The sequence below is a fragment of the Nilaparvata lugens genome, chromosome 2, assembly GCF_014356525.2.
Source record: "Nilaparvata lugens isolate BPH chromosome 2, ASM1435652v1, whole genome shotgun sequence".
Classification (NCBI taxonomy): domain Eukaryota; kingdom Metazoa; phylum Arthropoda; class Insecta; order Hemiptera; family Delphacidae; genus Nilaparvata; species Nilaparvata lugens.
Window position 1 is genome coordinate 97,119,545 of NC_052505.1, and position 21,913 is coordinate 97,141,457.

Below are 21,913 nucleotides of genomic sequence, written 5' to 3' on the forward strand. Positions count from 1 at the left end.
GATGAACATATATGTGTTAGTCAAGTTCCATTCAATATAATAGAATCTATAAAGCTGCGTTTACACCAAAGTTATTAACAAAATGTTTATTTCTCCTTCCTTCTAGGTTCTATCAGATTGAGCATAGCTTATCATACACATGATGAACATATATGTGTTAGTCAAGTTCCATTCAATATAATAGAATCTATAAAGCTGCGTTTACACCAAAGTTATTAACAAAATGTTTATTTCTCCTTCCTTCTAGGTTCTATCAGATTGAGCATAGCTTATCATACACATGATGAACATATATGTTTTAGTCAAGTTCCGTTCAATCTAATAAAATCTATAAAGCTGCGTTTACACCAAAGTTATTAACAAAATGTTTATTTCTCCTTCCTTCTAGGTTCTATTAGATTGAGCATAGCTTATCATACACATGATGAACATATATTTGTTAGTCAAGTACTGTTCAATCTAATAACAATTTTTAGGACGATAAAATAAATATTTTGTTGATAACTTTGGTGTAAACGCAGCTCAAATATGGATTTAACAGGTAATTAAGGTTCCATTTCTCTCTCATTTCATATCAGCTATTCATTCTCAAGTTTCATTTCTGCTATTCGTTATCTCTCTATTAATCCATTCATGAAATCATCAGAAATAATAGAAGCATATTTGTACACTGTATTATCATTCATCCCTTGACCTTGAACTTCTTACAGAACAAACATAACCTATTTTTTGGACATGTGATCAAAATTTGGGAATGGAATAGTTTTGGGCCAAGCCTGTTGTTCCTTCCCAATCATATGTATATGAATTGTTATTGTATCCACGTATAAATAAATAAATAAATAATCTGGGCTTGAACTAATGAGGTGGTGGTGATTTAAAGGTAATATTTTCAGGTTTTTGCATATTCTCTCCAAAAATACAAAATTATAGCTTATAAAATTCTCTGCAAGGTTCATTTGACAAATATTTCCATACCTTTGATAGTTTTCAAGATATCTCTTCTTAGAAATGAAATTATTTTCAAAAGCTCCAATTTTTTCGCTCTTTTTGACCTTATAACTTTGAAACGATTGATGATAGAAATCAGAAATTATCATGGCTTTAAAGAGCATTAAATTCCCTTCAAGAAATATAGTTTTCGTATTTCATTGTGGGAATTTTGCAGCTTTGCAGCAGTTTTAAGTGCTGTGAAGCCTTCAGTTTTGCAGCAATAAGTTATAGATCAGTCCACAAAGAAATTTTGAGATAATAATTATTTGGAACACAATTTTGTACTTTGCAGCAATAGTAAGGAGGTGGGCATAATAATTATTATTCCTAACTCTCCCCATGTTCTAAAAAGTAATAAAATAGTGGTTTAAAAGTTTCTTTTTTTTCATTTTTTGCCTACAGTAGGCCTACATGCTTTTATCTTGAAAACAATACGTTCCAACGACATGTCAACCATACTAAAATGAAGCTTAATAAATTTTCAAAACATTCTGTTCAGTACAGTATTGTGATATTTGTAATAGTTTTTGATATATACAGTATCCGCTCTGGAAATTCATTTTCATTTTCTACCTGTGTGATTCGATAGTTTTCACTTCAATATCACTTTCAAGTATCGATATTAGAAATATCGATAGTATTACTGTCGAAGACTAAATATCGATACCAGGTTCTGTGTTGACGTTGACGTTTCACATTTTTAGGTTAGAATTGGTAAAATAAAAACTTATATTCTCTTATTGAAAAGTAATTAGATTCAATTACTGCATTCCAAACAAATATTTAATAATCTTCATAGATCTGTGTTGTGAACTCACAGTTTATTTGCAATTTTCAGTTTCATTTTTATCTTGATAAACCAATTTGAAAATGGTTACCTCTCCACGTCAGAATAGTGCAGTAGAATTGTTTGATATCAAAAATTCATACTACATTGGAAATTACCAACAATGCATTAAAGAAGCTCAAAAATTAAAGGTGAGTCCATAATATTTACTTGAAATATTGGCATAATAGTAGAGCCCTAAAGTATATAAGCAGAGTTTGACATCGTGCTTTGGTTAGTAGGCAATAAGCATACTACTTCTCAATTTATTAAGGATATATAGCCTACCGTACTGTATAAAAATACTATGAAACTGAGCCTCCAACTCTTTATTTGGTTGATTGGAATTTAATCTGGCTCCAATGCATAATACTGGTTATACTATACCAAATTTTAGATTACCCCAAGGCTTTGTTCCCTATTTCCCCAGGTGTTATGCCTATAGTCAGTTCCACGTTATAATGTCAGTACTTGATTAACATTTGTGTTTCTATTATCCGACAAAGCTGATAGCACTATCCTTTTCTAGCTCCACAACATTGTCAAATCCGTTTTAAACAATGTAAAAATATAGTTTAATCAAGACAGACAATCAGCAACGTTGTTCTACTATATTTATCCACTGTCATTATAACGTGGACCTCCCTATAGTCCAGTCGCTAACCCAGCCTGGTAAGATTGGCCGCGTTGGTCTTGCCATCCACACTGCAATGTGACCAGTGCCCCATCAAGGCCAGCGTTGGCAAGCGCTCGCTACACGGAGCACCGCATTATAGATGCCAAATCGGAAGTTAAGTTGAAGGTTGAAAATATCAACAAAAAGGTACATAATAAAAACTATTTAAAAAACAGTAAAAGTAACGCAATTGATAACAATTAGGTCTATATCAACTAAATTAAGCCTGGTTTTCATTAGTAGAGTTAGTGGTAGAGTTCCCTGGGCAAGTACCAACTATCTTGTGAACTCTCCCAATGAAAACGTTCATGGTAGAGCACTAGTTTTTAGTAGAATAGGATGGGATAGTACTCTGCCACTTGCCTTCCCCCACCACCGCTTCTCACTTTACTCTACCAATACTATGTTAATGAAAACAGTCTCGAGCTAGTAGAGTAGAGTAGGGCTCCGTATTAACATTTTAAGGTAGTTTCTGTTCACTAGACAACACACTTTTCCTACTATTCTCAATTGTAGTGAAAACAGCTACTCGACCAAGTAAGTAGAATAGAGTTAGCTTGGTAGAGTAAGTATGCCACTTACTCGACCACTAACTCTACTAGTGAAATCCAGGCTTCACACAGAAAAAACAGTAGCGTTTAAAACACAGCTTTAGACGACAAAACAGGAAACAGCATGCATTGGTTGACTTGACAGGAGTGTGGATGGGTGGATCGCTAGCGCTTGCCTTCACTGGGCTGGCCTTTGCTCGACAAAGATCGGAGCGATGGCCAATGAAGACCAGCGCTGGTAAACCTCCCATTTACACCATTTGCTGGTCGTCATTAGTACGCATTGGCCCAACGTGTGGATGCGGCATTAGAATGTTGCAACGCACTTATACGTCCGTCTGTCTGCATGCAGACGTTTGATTTTTTCTCCGTCTGCAAGCAGACTTCTGTCTGTTGCAGTCGGCAGAGTGTGTTTGAAATATAAATATAAGCTGATAAGGACATTTTCAACAATGCATGGTCAACGTCATGTACAAAATTTCAAAGTCACAATACAAAACGTCTAGATTTGACTTATATTATAAATCAAATTAATAAAATATCATTTGAACAGAGACATAAATAAAACATACATTAATTTTGATACTGTTTATGTGTAATTTTTACAAATTGTAGAGAAATGGTCAGTTACTTTGTAATAATATGGTGTTTCGTTTATCAAAATTTTCTTCACTTTCATTTTAAAAGATGTCTTGTTCAAAGTCTTAATAAAGTTTGCCTTTGTACTCTTAAGGGTGTAGCAAGACAGGGAATCGACAACGCTGTTCACTTATCATTCTCCACTGCCACTAGAGTGAGTCAATACTGTTCCAAGACAATAATAAGCGATTTTCTATTGCAGCCCAGCTCTCCCGAAGTAGCCCTGGAGCGAGATATATTTCTATACAGAGCTTATTTGGCGCAGAAAAAGTTGCGTATTGTTTTGGACGAGATCAACCAGTCATCGCCAAGTGCATTGCAGCCTCTCAGGCTTTTGGCCGAATACTTGTCGGCAACATCTAACCAGTGAGTAAATAATACAGATAACAATAATTTATTGAAAAGCGTTATCAGAAGCAGAATATAATAAACTTCCATTTTGAATAAGAATTGATATGAAAATCAATTGACGAAGCAGTGTGTGATATCATAACCTCAAACTTTGGACAACATTTTTACAAACCTCAAAATGGAGGTTTAAGAAGATAGACTAGTAGTTCTGTGAACAGTAGACCTCACGCAGTATTCTCATCCACAAGTACCTGATTGAAACTATAGACCTTATGGAAATACAACAATAGACTGGTTTCTCCACACATCTGTGTAATCACTTGTCAGCTGATTTATGATGAATAATTCTATAGTCTGATTTTTACTCTAATATTGGCGTATGAAGGACGCTCCTTTTTCCTTTTATATTATCCTTGAAATGCAAAAGTTCCAAAAACCTTGTATATACATCGACGCGCAATTAAAAAAGGAAACCTGTCAAATTTCAAGGAAAATCTATTACCGCGTTTCGCCGTAAATGCAGAACATATGAACATTTAAACATTAAGAGAAATGCCAAACCGTCGACTTGAATCTTAGACCTCACTTCGCTCGGTCAATAACATGTTACTGTTTGATTAATGACACATATCCTTATACCCCTTTTACAGGTGGTTAGTGGATGAAATAATAATAAAAAAAATAATAACATCAACTTTTATTAAAATTTTTGGAGAGAAATAGTATAGGCTCAGCCTATATTTTCCTTCAATGTCATAATTATATTATGGTTGTAGTATTTTGTACAGTAAATAAATATAATATAAATGTCTAACTAAAAAAATAAATAAATATTGTGGAATTTCCCTACGTGAATCTTCCATTTTGCTTCCTTGGTACAGCAATGGTTTATCTTCAGAGCAGCACCATTGAGAAAAGATAAGAAGATATCTCATGGTATAGGTAGTTCATATTCCAAATTTCAAGCCGATTACTGTCGACTACTGTCTATTATTACTGTTTTGTTGGGGTGAGAGTGTAAGAACGGCACAGTATCAGAGACTACCAGCGTCACATAGCTTCACGTAAGACTATCAGCTTGAGTTAACAGTGAAATTTGCAACATAAACGCCCTATACCATGAGATATCTTCTTGCGCTATCATTTCTCTATCGTAGCACGAGCTAACAATCTGGTACAAGCATTTGTTCCAAGCTGCTAATTTAGGTATAGCTATCAATCTTCACTGTCACGCTGTCGTAACATTCGACATTCTGTAATCTCTTTTTACTTCCGTTGCCCTACTACCATAGGTAAGGAAAGTATTGCTTTCCAAAAAAATCAAGGTACCCTAATTTCGAGTTTTCTATACGTTTCAAGGTCCCCTGAGTCCAAAAACATTATTTTTGGGTGTGTGTGTGTATGTGAACACGATAACTCCATTCTTAATCAACCGATTGACTTGAAATTTACACTTAAGGTCCTTATACCATGAGAATCCGACAATAAGAAATTCAATTCAAGATGGCGGAAAAATGGCGGATAATGACTAAAAAAAACATGTTTTTCACGGTTTCCTTGAAAACGGCTCTAACGATTATCTTCAAATTTATACGCTTGAAATTCATACCCTGTTTAGTTATTTATCAGCTCTATCAAGTGGCATGAGTCTCCTTCCTGGGAAACTAGCAGGGGGTCCACCCCATCCTTGAGAAATGGACTTTTTAACCTCCTTCTCGTGCATGAGGTAGGTAGGTAGAGCAGTTTATTTGTATACTAGTATTCACAAAAATTTACTAGTAGATACTCCGTTGTGGCAAAACAATTCTACCATAATTATTTTAAAGTTTATCATAAATTCTAGCTTTTGATTCATATTCTGAACATAAAACTGCTGCTCTTATTTGGTTCGAATGAAAATAAATTAATAGATGATAGATGCATATAGAGTGGCCATGATCAACTGCAAACCATTCATAGTGGAATAAGATAATCTTCTTGAAACTTGCACAGATTTAAACACAATTGAACAAAACATGAATTATCAACGCAAAATAACAAACAGTACTTCCAACATAAACAGAAGTATACTTAAATTAAGAAATGTAACTATACTCTAACTGAGGTCCAATTTATAATGGCATTGGAGAAAGATAGAGGAACAACGAGTCTGATTCTCTGCCTTGCCTCTGCCTTTTCTATAGAGGATAGCTGGTATATCTGACGTAATAATAACTGTTCATTCTCGTTAAAAATGATCAATTATATCTAATTTATAAAAAATGTATTTTTAAGTTATGAAATGATCAATTTTTGCAGGACAAAACTTCTAGCAGCCCTCGATGAGCGCATGGAGAAAGGTCACCCATCTAGTGACGGCCCCCTAGGCAACCAGGTTTGTTCACCTTTTATCAATTAATCAATTATTGTAGTTCAATGAGCATTATTATCATTTTTTTAATTTTTTAATTCTACCAAGTTAACTGTAGAGAGGCCACGTTATAATGGCAGCATTTTATTAAGGCTGTGCAAAGGCTAAAATTAAACTTTCTACTGGTGATATTTTTCAAAGTTTTTCAATTTATATACTATCAAGCTATCAAAATTAAAAAGTTTTCTCAGAAAAACATTTTTTTCGATCATTACTTTTTGAGATATGAGCGCCTAAAGTTTAAATTTTTGAGCCAGAACATTTCAAGTTCGGTGAAAGATAAAACCATGAGATTTTTAGGATAGATTCTTCATGGTATTGTTGATCTAATAATACAAAAACTTTCTGAAAATATCAATTTTTGATAAAGTTATTCAATTTACCAAAAATGACCGACAATAACTCAACTAAAAGTTATTTTTGGTAAGTTTTAGTAAATTGAATAACTTTCTCATAAAATTATATTTTCAGAAAGTTTTTGTATTATTAGATCAACAATACCATGAAGAATCTATCCTAAAAATCTCATGGTTTTATCTTTCACCGAACTTGAAATGTTCTGGCACAAAAAGTTAAACTTTAGGCGCTCATATCTCAAAAAGTAATGATCGAAAAAAAATGTTTTTCTGAGAAAACTTTTAATTTTGATAGCTTGATAGTATACTAATCGAAAAACTTTGAAAAACATCATCAGTAGAAAGTCTATCTTTAGCCTTTGCACAGCCTTAACATAACATCTTTCCCGTTCAGCTCGTACAACAGAAAATGTAGACCCGAGTCAGAATGGCAGTTGTTACTAGTCCTAGACGATCGACTCGACAACATGGTTTCAGGACTAGACGACACTGACTCGGTCTACATTCTCCAGAGTACGAACTGAACGGGGAAGACCAGGTGGTTTCATTTTCATCACTGAACCAGTCTTATAAACGCTACAACCCATCGGAGCACTGTATTTTGATCAGGCACTGCACCTCGACGTACAACTCTAAAATATTTTGACGGAAAAGACGTTGCACTATGAATACAGATTCATTGTCTCTAAAAAAAAAACTGCTCGACAGCGAACACACGATGCTGTACGTTCCAACGCTCCATAGCGTCTGAAACGGCTTATAGTGAGGTCCACGTTATAATGGCGGTGTAGAAAGATAGGAAACAACGATGCCGATCCTCAGTCTTGTCAATGCCTTCCATAGACTGTAGGTTTATTGATGTAATATTAACTGTTCATACTCGTTTAAAATAATCAATTATATTTTATTAATAATGAATTCTGTAATTAAGATGAAATATTCTGTTGACCGAACGTAATGAGGTCTATGTTTTAACACGTATTTTATTTTGCCTGTCTGTATGGTTGTATGTAACGCATTTACGCGTTGATAAAATTGTATGAGATTTGGCAGAAATATTCCTTTTCCAACTGCTCGTCGATGTATACACAAGGTTTTTTGAAATGATTCATTTTAAGGATAATATGAAAGGAAAAGGAATTTCCTCCATACTCTGGTTACACTATATTGTTGTAAATGTGCTTTTGTAATGAACACTTTATTCATTAAAAGTTTACATTCACGAACAAGATGAACAAATAAATTACAACATCATCTTTTAACATATCTCATAAAACTCCAACTTGTTATCCTTTTATAAACACTTCATTGCCAAAAACAGTCACCTTGACAACCATGCTCACATGATCAGTGGCGGCTCGTCCTATGTGTTCAAAGGTTCATTGAACCCCCAGAATTGAATCAACTTCCTATACAATGATGAATTTGTAACTCAAATAATTATATTTCTATTTTATACTCATTAAATTACATCACAACATTTTCATCTACGTAAACTTAATGTCGATGTTTTGCGGCCGTGCCTGAGAGCCCGGAGTGGCTTGCTTAAACAGCACCGAATGGAATGACGATGGAATGGTGGAGATGGGAATTGGAAAGCAGTGTTCATTTCCCGATGTGAACCCAGAAACAGGGCTGGGTATGGTAGTGGAACGGAGGAGGGGAATCAGTTTGCTAGCACGGATTTGGTTCACAATCCTGTGTGAACCAAGTTTGCACGAGTTCATCCGAGAGTAGCCGAACCTAGCCGAGGCAAGTGAAGCATTCGGTAAACCTCGGAATGAATCGTGAGTATTCGTGATACGGATACAGTGCCATCTTGAACTTGCTTATAACCAATAAATTTAAATTTGGTGGCAGTAAACAGTAAAAAAGCGGTAAACAAGAAGTAGCCTAAGGGTGACAGTTTTGAGGTTATACGGTATGGTTACGGGTATACACTGTTTACAGTTGTGATAGTTCTCACTGCATTTTTCGTTATATAAATTTGTTTTGCGTGTAGAAGAATATAGTAATTTCTAGTGTGTTTTGTGTATTCGTGAGTATTTCTAGTGTGTCCATTTTCTTTAGTGAGAGTGTGAATATAATTTATTGTGTTACCGTAACAGCATTTTGATGAAGAAATATGAATAAGGTTCAGTATTTGTTAAATACAAACAATATTAATATTGAGGGTAGGTGTAAAATAAAACATAATGGTGACCAACTCTCGAAGTAAAAATCAAACAGAAAAATATGAACAGGACAAAAAATTTATATTTGTAGAAAATAAGCTCAACCTTTGGGGTGTAATTATTATTGATCACGTTTACACTTGATTATGCGCAATACTCTATATCCTATTGACATTTCTCTCCAATAGATCATGAGGTTGAACCCCCAAGCTAGAAGATCACGAGCCGCTACTGCACATGATAATGTATCCATTTAGGGCTAGCCTACATCATCAATATATATCATCTACTCTGAAGATAGAATTAGTCAGACTATAGAATTATTCATAATCAATAAGCTGACAAGTGGATTATTCATTTCATGCATTACACAGATGTCTGGAGAAGCTGGTGACACCAGGTACTTGTGGATGAGAAAACTGTTCTACTGTTCACAGAACTACTAGTTAATTAATTATTAATCCTGATTTGTTGAAAGACGATCTGGCAACAGAGCAAAGCGTGAAATAGATGGCGCTATCCGCTTTGTTGAATGATAGACGAAGATGGCAATACCATTGCTAATCAAACACTGCCATTATAACGTGGACCTCACTATGGTATGGGCCGTCTGCCAACATTCGTTCAAGAGCAACACCTCCTCCCGACGCCGAGTACTGGCGGTTCGAAAAACATGCGTTTCCTCTGCATCACCTTGTAGGCTACATTGTAAGTCTTGGATAAATGCCTTGATTGATTGATAGGTGGCAGCGACAATCTACTGCCAGGCGGGCAACTGGGAGTCGGCGCTGCGTGCCCTCCACCAGGACGATGACCTTGAGAGCTGGGCGATGGTGGTTTGCATCTACCTCTCCATGGACCGCGTCGACTTGGCTCGCAAGCAGCTCAAGCAGATGCAGGAGGCCGATGAAGATGCTACGCTCACTCAACTTGCCACTGCTTGGCTCAACATTGCTCTGGTTAGTCACTGGAATCATAGAGAAAGATAGCATAAGAAGATGTAGAATTCATTCGAAGTTTGGAAGTTTTATATAAAATGTTGGTGTGGTATATCAAGTTAAGATGGTACTGTATCATATTGTGTTAATACTGTATCATGTGTGGTGATTCTGTATCATTTATGGTGATACTATAGAGAAAAGATAGCGTAAGTAGATATCCCATGACTTGTAGAATTCATTCAAAATTTGGAAGTTTTGTATAAAATGTTGGTGTTGTGTATCAAAATCAAAAAATCAAATCAAAAACCCATTTATTGCCAAAGACAAATTACAATTTGTATAGGCCACGTCATGAGAAAATTACATAAATCATTACGTATACCGGGTGATCAAAAAGTCTCTCCGCAGTAGCTGCATAGTGGCATATTGTGTTTGGACACAAAATAGGAGATTCCTCTTCTCTGTGGTTTAGAAACCCCTTTGACAATTTACTACCGCTTTACTCCACCTAAACAAGGAAGGTACTTTCAACATCTACTGTAATGAATATACAAGTAAGTTCAATAAATTGAAACACTGTTGTTATAAATACTTGTTGCTGAGTGATGGAGTATTTATTTATATATTTCACTGCGGAGGGACTTTTTGATCACTGTATAATCATACCGCATAAAACAACAAGAAATCATCACATCAACGTCTTAAAAATTCTCCATATTGAAGAAGAAATATTCATCATTAGTATAAAAACAGTTTCTTATTAGAAAATCCTTAATTTTAAGTTTATATTCACTCACTAGTTGAGATGATGCTGTATCATATTGTGTTGGTACTGTATCATGTGTGGTGAGACTGTATCAGGTTGTGGTGATACTGTAACGTGTGTGTTGTTACTGTAGCATGTGAAATAACAGTATCATTTTGGTGATATCATAAGAAGATGCCCCATGGTATAGAGCATTTATGTTCCAAATTCTTATGTTCAAATTCTCAGTTAACTCAAGCTGATAGTCCTATTAGTCCTAGATCTCCCAATAGTAGTCCTACATCCTAATAGTCAGTCCTAGATGAGGATTCCACTGCTTGGCTTAACATATCATTGGTTATTCACTAAATAAAAATAGATTTATATGTTTTTTGAGAATTCAAAAATAGGCAGTAATTATGGGAGAGATTTATTTTCAGGATTTAAATATTCTCCCATTACCAACCTTATACAAGGGTCATTTTTTCAACCTCCTATCGCATTATTTATTCATTTATCACATTGAGCACAAATACTTAACATGAGGAAAGGCACTACAGGCTCATGCCCAAAACTGTCCCATTTCCAATTTATACTATACTGTATAATTATACAGTATATTATCATACGGATCATACCATATTGAGCGTTTTTTCTTCGTAACATGACTTTGAGGGCAGAGCTCCCAAACTATCGAGGAGCTCCAAAACAATGTCATAATTCACTTAAATTCATCTGGCGGCAGCATTTTATTTATCTATTTATTTATTCAATGATACACAAAACACAATGAATTCATTAAAATGATTGGGGAAGGACTAACAGGCACAGCCCAAAACTGATCCTTACCCGAATTTTGATTCATACAGGAAGTCCAAAAAGTAGATTATGTTTCATTCACTTTTGAATGTGAGGAGGCAGCGTTCAAAAAAGATCTTGTCACAAAAAATCAAAAATCGAGTTATTGGTATCATTTTAAAGGTTATGTTGATCGCTACAAGCCTGCAAGCTTAGAACTGCTCGGAAAAAATCTAGTCCAATGTTATTTAATAGTAAAACTTGACACATCAAACAAAACGAGTTTTGTCCACAAGTAGTTTCTGATCAGAAAAGGTTTAGTCAAAACCAGCCAATCACAAAGCAGTAACCATGGAAACCGCAACCCATGATGCTTTGCAAATCTAGACACCCGGCCTGACTTTTACATGATGTTTGAGGTTATGTTAGTGAGTTTCGACTTTCGACAGTGATGAATTTGAATCTGAGTTTGAATCTTGTACACTGATTGAAGTTTTCAATCAAAGAAGGTTCAGTCCAACATTAAAGGTTCTATTATCCTAAAACTATTAATATTCTAGGAAAAAATTGTTGATCAATAATGTATCTGATGCCTGATTAATCACGGAGAAAAAATCAATTCTCTACACTGGTTAATATTGTTACAACAGTTTTTTGTCATTTGTGAGAAATTAGCTTTTGGTGACAAGATCTTTTTTGAACGCCGCCTTCTCATGTGTCCAATTTTCAGTTGAAAACTCATGAAGAGGGTTTTGGTAGGCTGGTCCACTGGTATGACAAATGCCTCAAACTTTACGGCAATTATGTTTAATCATGAATGAAAGTAACTTTTAGTGAGAAAAGATATTCTTCCATATAGAATAGAATAGAATTCTTTATTGTCATTGAACATGTAGTGCAATAGACATAGTCATCAGGAAACAAAATACTTACAATAGTCACCCAGACTTAATACAAAATAAAGCATTTTATAGAAGTCAATATGGAGTCCGGACACACATCACAATAAGCTTCAACAAAACATGAGTTCTATACATGAATGATACATAAATAAATGTACCCTATGAATATATTTAAACAGTAAAATAAATCATTAAAAATTAAGACTTTCCATACTCAAATCATGCCATTCTTGGAGTGAAAAGAGTGGTTTGGCTTTCAGGAACTTATACATTTAAGGCTCAACTCACACGCTTATGCGACTCAGGTCGAGAAGAGACTCGACTCTAGTCGAGAGGATGTGTTTTGAAATGATGACGTCGCGGAGACTAGAATCGACTGGTCTGAGTGTCACCATTTGGAAACACATGCTATTGACTAGAGTCGAGTCTCTTCTCGACCAGAGTCGCGTGAGTTGAGCCAGTTTTAAATTTTCTAGAAATAACATTTCTAGCATTTAATAGTAACTTATTGAATAATTTTATAATCATATTTATTTCATTTCATTTATTCATAGACAATAGATACAATGCAGGTAAAAACAACAGGCATTCGCCCAAAACTGCTTTAAACCTTAATTTGGGATACACAGTCTAGAGTTTATGTAAATGATAACTTAATTCACACACTATTTTGAGTCCAAAAAATGTATGTACTACAATAATTTTGAATTTATCAGATTAATTAATTTCAAAATACAAATTCAAACAAAAATCTTCCTTCACAATCACAAAAAATATTATCAAAGTTCATTTGAGTCTTAGTCAATCTAGCTTGTGTCACCTGCAGCTGATACCTATTTCTTGTGATGTGACTATGAATATCACTTCTTTGCATTAATTTATAAAGATTATTTTTAGCAAAAAGGAAACAATTAAGAATGAATAGACACGGCGCAGTGAGTGTATCTAATCTTACAACTACATATAAATTCTTATTCTACTTATGGCCAATCAGGGGTTGAAAAAATGACACTCGTACACTGATCCATTCTACACGGTTGTATACATTCCATTTTATTTTACTTATATATATATTTCAATTTCAATGTGGTCTCCAGGGTGGTGACAAACTGCAGGACGCATTCTACATCCTCCAGGAGCTGGTGGACAAGTACGGAGTGAGCTGTCAGCTGTTGGTGGGTCAGGCCGCCTGTCAGGTGGGACTGTGCAGGTGGGAGGAGGCTGACTCACTCTTGCATGACGCACAGGAGCAGGACAACGCCGATGCTGACGCCGCGATTAACGCCATTCTGGTCAACCATCATTTCAACAAGATCACTGAGGTAATAGAATCAAGAAATTCACAGCAGATCTGTCTAAATACATTTTTGAATTATCATATGAAATGATTATTATCGAACTAGAATCTAAATAGTATGCTGTAAGGCTCAACCCACACTTACGTGACTCAGGTCGAGAAGATACTCGACTCTAGTAGAGAGCATGTGTTTCCAAATGGTAACAGTCGCGGAGACTAGAGTCGACTGGTCTGAGTGTCACCATTTGGAAACATATATGCTCTCGACTAGAGTCGAGTCTCTTCTCGACCTGAATCGCGTAAGTGTGAGTTGAGCCTTAGTGTAAGATATACACTTGAAAATTGCTCTTGAACTATAGTGAGGTCCTCGTTATAATGGCAGTGGAGAAAGATAGGAGAACAACGTTGCCGATCCTCTGTCTTGTCAATGCCTTCTATAGACGGTAGCTGATACAGGTTTATTGATGTAATATTAACTGTTCATTCTTGTTTGAAATAATTAACCAAGGAATTATATTTTTCAATTATATCATTATGCATTTACATAATTAAGATGATATATTTTGTTAATTCATTATTAATTCTAGACGATCTGGAAACATATTTTTTGGGTGGTCAAAGCGAGAAAGAGATAGCGCTATAGGCTTTTTCGAATGATAGACAAGGATACCATTACCAATACCATTGCTAATCAAACACTGCCATTATAACGTGTACCTCACTATAGAATCCAAATAATATGATGTGAGTCTCTAAGACTTACTAATAATACGAATAATATGCTGAAGACCTCTGCCACTGCAATTTCTCATTAGTCATTAGTTTAGTTCAGTCCACTCTTGATTTCCACTTAGGGCCGGTTTCCGAGCTCGGGATTTAGCTAAGCTCTAGCTTAGTGGACTTTAAACAGCTGGGGTCAGAAAATTGGCTTTCCGAAACGGGGCGTAGTCGCAGCTCTTATGATAATCTTCATTTTCTCATTACTAGCCTATAATTGGAAACGTTTTTCCTTGACGAATTAAATATGAAATAAAATTCCTAAATAATTCAAAATAACTGAAACTTTACACTATTTAGCTACTCCTTATTTTATTTTGTGTTCAATTTTCTAGTTTTACGAAATTCAATTTAAACGTTGACTGCGACTACGCCCAGTTTTGAAAAGCCAATTTCCTGACTCCAGCTGTTTAAAGTCTAGAACTTACCTAAATCCCGAGCTCGGAAACTGGCCCTTAGTGTAAGATATACACCTGAAAATAGCTCTTGAAATTTTGAAATTAGTAGTGTTGCAATGAAATTACAGGTACTTGATAGTTTTTCATTTTCTAGTTTTGTCAAAAAAATACTACATAATCAAGCAATCCTTTGTAGTATAAGGCATTTCAGGTATTTAATTTTTTTATTAATTTCCATCTGTAGAATTGATTGTCACCATGTCCTATAGTAAGGTCACGTGATAATGGCAGTGGAGAAAGATAGAAGAACAGAGTTGATGATTCTCTGCCTTGCCACTGATTTCTTGATTTCTATAGAGGATGACTCTTAATGGTATATAATGATGTAATAATAACTGTTCATACTTGTTTGAAATAATGTTTATATTATATTAAATGTTGATATCATTAAATTATGTTTTATTCATCAGGAAAATAAATTTCTCAATGATTAAATACCGTAATAAAACTTCATAATGGAGGCTATAATATTTTGTTATCAATTATATTTCTGTATTGTTGAAAAACGATCTGGCTACGTTGTGGAGCTAGTAGAGGATAGCGCTATCTGCTTTGTCGAATGATAGACAAGGATGGCAACACCAATCTTAATCAAATATTAATCATAATAACTTGGACCTCACTATAGAGCCCTTTCAAAGAAATCAACAAAATTGATGGCATTTGAATCTATCCTTCATGTATACTATGAATGAATATTTTATGGCTATCCTATTATATTAAGCGAGCAATTTCTGTATATCTGTTTATATTTTTATATTTGGTTATTTATATTTATTTATATCTGGTTATTTATGTCCAACGGATCTCGAAAACGGCTCTAACGATTTTCACGAAATTTGGAACATAGTAGGTTTATGATTGCACTAGGTCTCATCCCTGGGAAAACTCGTTGAAGAACATGAAAAGGATAACAATCATTCATCCTTGGAAAAATAGATGATAATTTTGTCGTCTGTCAAAACAGAAGATGTGTGTGTGGGATAGAAACAGAATTATTTTCAGCTTTGTAATCAGTCAGCGAGAAATATTATCTAGAAATTTTAATCGACTTGATCAAAATAATCTGATTTGTTGACATGACATGATAATCATTCTGTATATCATATTTCTCAAAGTTAATCATTATTTGACAATTGTAAATTATTAGTGAGTGTTATTTTGTTATTCAATTTGGTTTGTGAATAATCTAAATTAGAACTATTTATGTCTGGACTGAAAATTGAACTTGAATTCAAGTGTATAGAATATAACCTACTTTCTGGACTATTTATAGTGTATAAATCAAAATTCGGGGAAAAACAGTTTTGGGCTGTGCCTCTTAGTCCTTTCCCTATCATTTTAAAGAATAGTGTTCTGTTTATCAATAGTTTATAAATAAATAACGAGCGAAGCTCATAATAAAAGAATCAAGTTTAACAGCAAGTCAGCTGTATTTTTTAAATAGCAATCAGCAGTCAAGTTAATGCAAGAAAAAAGTTTTATTGCATTTTCAATATTGTTTTACTTGTATTATGTGTTAAGAGAGTAATTATGGGATATTATCCTTGTGCTCTCATATGTATCTCAAACAAAAATATAAAGTTTTTTCTGCTATAAGCTTGCTCTCCTCCTATGTTTTATTTTGTTCTATACCAATTGATTAATTGATTGTATTTGTTTTGCAGGCTAATAGAATGCTGACTCAGCTAAAAGAGTCGAGCAGCAAACATCGATTTGTGAAAGACATTTTGGCCAAAGAGGACGAATTTGACCGTTTGGAGGCGCAGTATGCTGCTGAAAAATGAGCCAAATAGTGTGCAAATTTGTGCAAAAACTCTATGTAGGTTCTTTGGCTACACACCACATTTGTGCAAACATTCAGGATAGGCACACAAGGAACTGTGAAATATTACATTTGTTTCAACTACCTTTGTTCCATTTATTAAAATTATTGTCTAAATATTATTTTGTATTAAAAAAACAACATTTATGACTATCTCTTATCATTTTTCATTAATTTCTCTCATTTTTTGTGCAAACATTCATTATAGGTACAATAGAAACTTTGAAAGATTACATTTATTGTCTTTATTTTCATTCATACAATAAGTATATTATCAAAATTATAGGGAGAGAAAAAATAAGATAACCTTGTGCTATTTCTCTTCCAAATTTAGACAGGGTTACACAAAGTTCGAAATAGGTTAACAATCACCTTGTTCTCTTTCTTAAAATTATTGTATAAAATATTGAAAATATATGTTTTCTTTATAGAAAAAATTCATGAAAACTATGATTATTATGAAAATTTATGATGTAAAATTCTTTATTAATGTACTCATTATTTTGTGATATCATTCAATATATTCACTCAGGAAACTGTGAAAGAGTAGGTTTCTTAACAACCTTTGTATCATTTTAAAAATGTTTATATAAATTATATTCTTTATCAATTATTTATGATTTATGATGATATTCCGTTACAACTTTTAGTAATGTTCAATTTTGGATACCGGTACTGTGTATTGCTGAATATAATAAACGCTGATTGTTTATTAATTTTGAGACTACTTCTTTTTCATTATATTCCAATATCATTATATAAAGTTTACGAAGTTTTTGTTCGATACAATACAACGGCCCGGTTGCACATGAGTCTGTTACATTTAACTGTGATTAAATGTTGGTTAAATGCCAGACGAGAACCTATCAGAGAAGCTGAAGACGTTTTCAATTAGCACTTGATCACAGTTAGGGCCAAGCCACACGGAGTGTTTTTCAGACGAGTCGGCAGGGCAGGAAGCTCTCCGATCGGCTAATCGGCGTTCGGAAATCAGTTGATCATGTGGCTTGGCCCTTATAATTTAACAAACCTTTGCGCAATCGGACCATTTGAGTTGGAAGCTGGGGTTTCTGTTTGATAGTTATTAGCTTAATTCAAAATGTTAACTCAAATTGTCTGACGGAAAATTTGAACAGCGTAAGCCGCGCTTCGCGCTGTGAGTTCAGTGTTATTGTATGCTGATATAGTGAGGTCCACGTTGTAATGGCAGTGGAGAAAGATAGCAGAACAGAGTTGCCGATCCTCTGCCTTACCACTGCCTTCTATATGGAGGATAACTGACACCGGTATATCTTAGGAACTATTAACTGTTCATTCTTGTTCAAAATGATCAATCATATTATTTTATTCATCAAGAAAATATATACGTTGATGATTTAGTTATAAGTTTCCATAATTGAGGTAGGTAAATATTTTGTTGATTGATCACATTTCTACATTGTTGAAAACGATCTGTCAACATTGCAGAGGTAAAAAAGGATAGCACTGTCTGCTTTATCGAATGATAGACAAGGTTTCTTTACATTTATATGAATATAATTATATGAAAGAGTATGATAGACAAGGACAGCAACACCAATGTAAATCAAATACTGCTATTATAACGTGGACCATACCATATAATAGCATAATATACATTCATGTACTTCAAATAAGAATGCATAATTCCCACTTCAAACTGGAGACCACATCTTTGGCTGTACATAGTTATCTAAATATGAATAATTTTCAAGCTTCACTAAGACTATAGTGAAGTCCACGTTATAATGGCAGTATTTGATTATCAATGGTATTGATATCCTTGTCTATCATTCAACAAAGCGAATAGCTCTATTTTTTCTCGCTTTGCTCTGTTGCCAGATCGGCTTCTAACAATGTAGAATTAATAATTAATCAACAAAATATTTCATCTTAATTATGAAAGTTATTGAAAAATTTAATTTTTGCTTAATAAAATATAATTAATTATTTTTAAGGAGAATGAACAGCTAATATTACATCAATAAACATGTATCACCTACCGTCTATAGAATGCATTGACAAGACAGAGGATCTGCAACGTTTTCTCCTATCTTTCTCCACTGCCATTATAACGTGGACCTCACTATAGAGTCCACATTTTTGGCTCTACAGAGTTACGGTATATAATATGAATAATTTCCAAGTTTTACTGAGGCTGGTCAATATTTGTCAAAACTATTCAACGATGGTTGTACTGTATTTAACCTAGATTCCCTACCACATCTCAACTTATTTCATGTTTTATTTCAACGTCATATTGTGGATTTTACCGCTATTGCAATAAAGCTATAAGTAAGTAATGTATGTTCCTTATTTGCTTCAAATACTCTATATAGTGGCATTCACTGTAATCTACTACGGTAGCAAATTGTTAGAGTGGGAAGCAATAATGTAATCTTTAAGAAAATTCTGCTTTCTGCTAACAGTTTGAAGTAAATATCATGCTAAAAGTGGAAAACTCCTTTGTATGGCCTCGTAAATATATTAAATAGGAATATTTTACGGGGATTGCAAAACCACAGAGCTATAAAACTAGCGGTAAAACGGGGTTTCAAAAGCTGTAAAACTACCATAGCAGTTGAACGGGGTTTCTGCATTGTAAGAGCGGATGAATGAACAATAATAATCGGCCTACGATTTATGTGTAAACCCATCAATGATTTAGTGTTTGTTTCATTTTTATAGCGCTGGCAACAGAGAATCGTACACTACTAATCAAGGTACCTAGATACATAGGTACATATTATATTAAATGTAGGTATGTATTCTTTCTATGAATGTACGGTATTCTATAGTGATGTCCACGTTATAATGACAGTGTTTGATTAGCAATAGTATTGCTATCATATTCAACAAAGCGGATAGCGTCATATCTTTCTCGCTTTGCTCTGTTGCCAGATCGTCTTTTAACAATCTAGAATTAATATTAATTAACAAAATATGTCATATTAATAATGAATATTCATTATGAAATTATTGAAAAATATAGTTTCTTGTTTAATAAAATATAATTGATTATTTTAAACGAGAATGAACAGTTACCGGTAATATTACATCAATAATACTGTATCAGCTACCGTTTATAGAAGGCATTGACAGGACGGAGGATCGGCAACTTTGTTCTCCTATCTTTCTTCACTGCCATTATAACGTGGACCTCACTATAGGTACATTGCTACTAATAATTATATGGCATTTCTAAAGCGCCGTATGGTAAAATAATTATTCTATGGCTGGAAATAGTGCTTTTTATTATCCAGAGTTCGATGTTTTATGATTAAGTCTACAAAATGGAGATAATTTTACCACTTTTTTATTGTTGTCTAATATCCATACACACTCCACTTACATAATTTTACTTAGGCCACGGTACTTGATATCCATATTATTTGATTAATCACTTATTTTGAACTTGGTTATTTAGACTGTAGGGAGTGTTTCAAAATTAATCTTTCAAATGTTCTAGCTAATCGATGGCAATAAAATTATATCTATTTTTTATCCAATTTCAGCTGAATAATGAAAAATTTTCGAAATAAATATGATAATTATATAAATTATTGAAATGATAGGAAGGAAAACTTATGAAGAGAGGTACCATAGAATAATTCCTCAGAACATGGGCTAATAAATCAATTCTTTTGGCTACCAGATTATACAGAGTGAAAGAAAGCACCTAGAATTTATCTATCTATCTATTTAAATCCAGCTCATTCAATAAAATTAGTAAACACAAAAGTTTTCAATAAATTTGTTTATAGAAGATATCATTTTAAAATAAGCTGACAATCGTATATAAAACCATTCCTTGGACTCTACTTTCAATAGTCGGCCTCGTTCAGGGGAAAATTGGGTTGGAGTACGGTACCTACTATTCTGAATTCAATAAGTCTCTTCGCATTTCAATTGTGCTAAAGACAATGTTTCAACTAATAATAGGTATTCATATTTCAAAAATAAATGTTAATGTTGAAAGACTATTTATACAAGAGATAAAATAAGCAGGCTACATATTAATTCTCCTTCATGGTAGAATGTATTGAATCATTGATGTTTATTGGTCAACTTTATTATGTTAATTTTCTTACAATAAATAGCCAAGGGCCTCTAAATTTGAAAAAGGCTGGAAGATTAATCAGCTATTAACTAGAGTACCAAAGAATTTTTAAAATGCATATAATTTTATCCTGAAAGAAGTCTATAACTTCATCAAGCTTTTCCAAACTGAGAAAGACGAAATAGTATTCGGTCATCATTCAATACTTAATGAAATCAAAACTCAACAAACTTTCAAACTAATCTGATTACGAATCAACTTTTTGTTTTGAAGATCCCGTTGTTATAAAAAGTCTGGCTTTAAGACAAAATTAATATTGATAAAGCTACTGAACGGTAATTATTAATGTGCTTAATGTGAAAAGTTTCAAATGAGTGCTTCATAAATAAATTAGTCAGTCATCAAGATCATGTTGTTAATCTCTTCCAAAGAGTATTCCTAATTGATAAAGAAACTTTCAAAAATAGTACCTATAGTATATATTTTATAACAATAAATTACTATAGGTAGCCATATCTTTCACCCATAAAAACGACGATATGATCTTTCAATCTGTAGTTTCATTCTTAGGCTTAAAGTCTTATTGTGTTGTGCGGTAGCTAAAAATTAAGCACTGCAATTATTTAAATTCTCTCTTTATTAGAGTAGGCCTATACTTATTTCTATTGAAATATTGGTAATTATCATCAATTATTAATTATTATTAAACGAAAATCTAAATTAAATGTTGCAATTGACCCCAAAGACTTCAATAGAAATCAATATATATCTCAGTAATTTCCATCTAAATACTAGTAAAATTATTCAAAGCAATCAACATCTATAGTAGGGACAAGTGATACTGCCTACCACTAAATCTATTCTATTCAAACTGAAACTCCCCTTATTTGATTTTGTTTTTCCCTGAAACGTCTTAGTTTTTTCATTCTTCCTTCTGAAGCTATAAGGGTATTTGACAACTTCTAATTTCAATCTATAGCCTACAATTCCAGCAAACTCTAAGATGATAGGAGAAAACTTCAACCGGATTTTCAACACCTTCTACCATCTCAGTCTAATTTCGGGCAACTGTGTTCCCGGTCTCAGCAAAAACCGGCAAAGCTTCGGCACCCTTCT

At 33.8% G+C, this 21,913-nt stretch overlaps 2 protein-coding genes across 2 annotated transcripts in view; one reads left to right on the top strand and one right to left on the bottom strand.

The window, feature by feature from the left end:
- The window catches only part of LOC120350073 (ribonuclease inhibitor-like), a 137,094-nt gene that overhangs the window by 12,131 nt on the left and 103,050 nt on the right, over positions 1-21,913 (bottom strand). The gene's annotated exons all lie outside the window — the stretch shown is intronic.
- LOC111047895 (coatomer subunit epsilon) lies at positions 1,653-17,435 on the top strand. Its single transcript, XM_022333749.2, has 6 exons — positions 1,653-1,971; positions 3,888-4,051; positions 6,335-6,410; positions 9,720-9,935; positions 13,460-13,684; positions 16,562-17,435. The coding sequence occupies exons 1-6, from the start codon at positions 1,864-1,866 to the stop codon at positions 16,679-16,681; spliced, it is 909 nt and encodes a 302-aa protein (XP_022189441.2). The 5' UTR covers positions 1,653-1,863; the 3' UTR covers positions 16,682-17,435.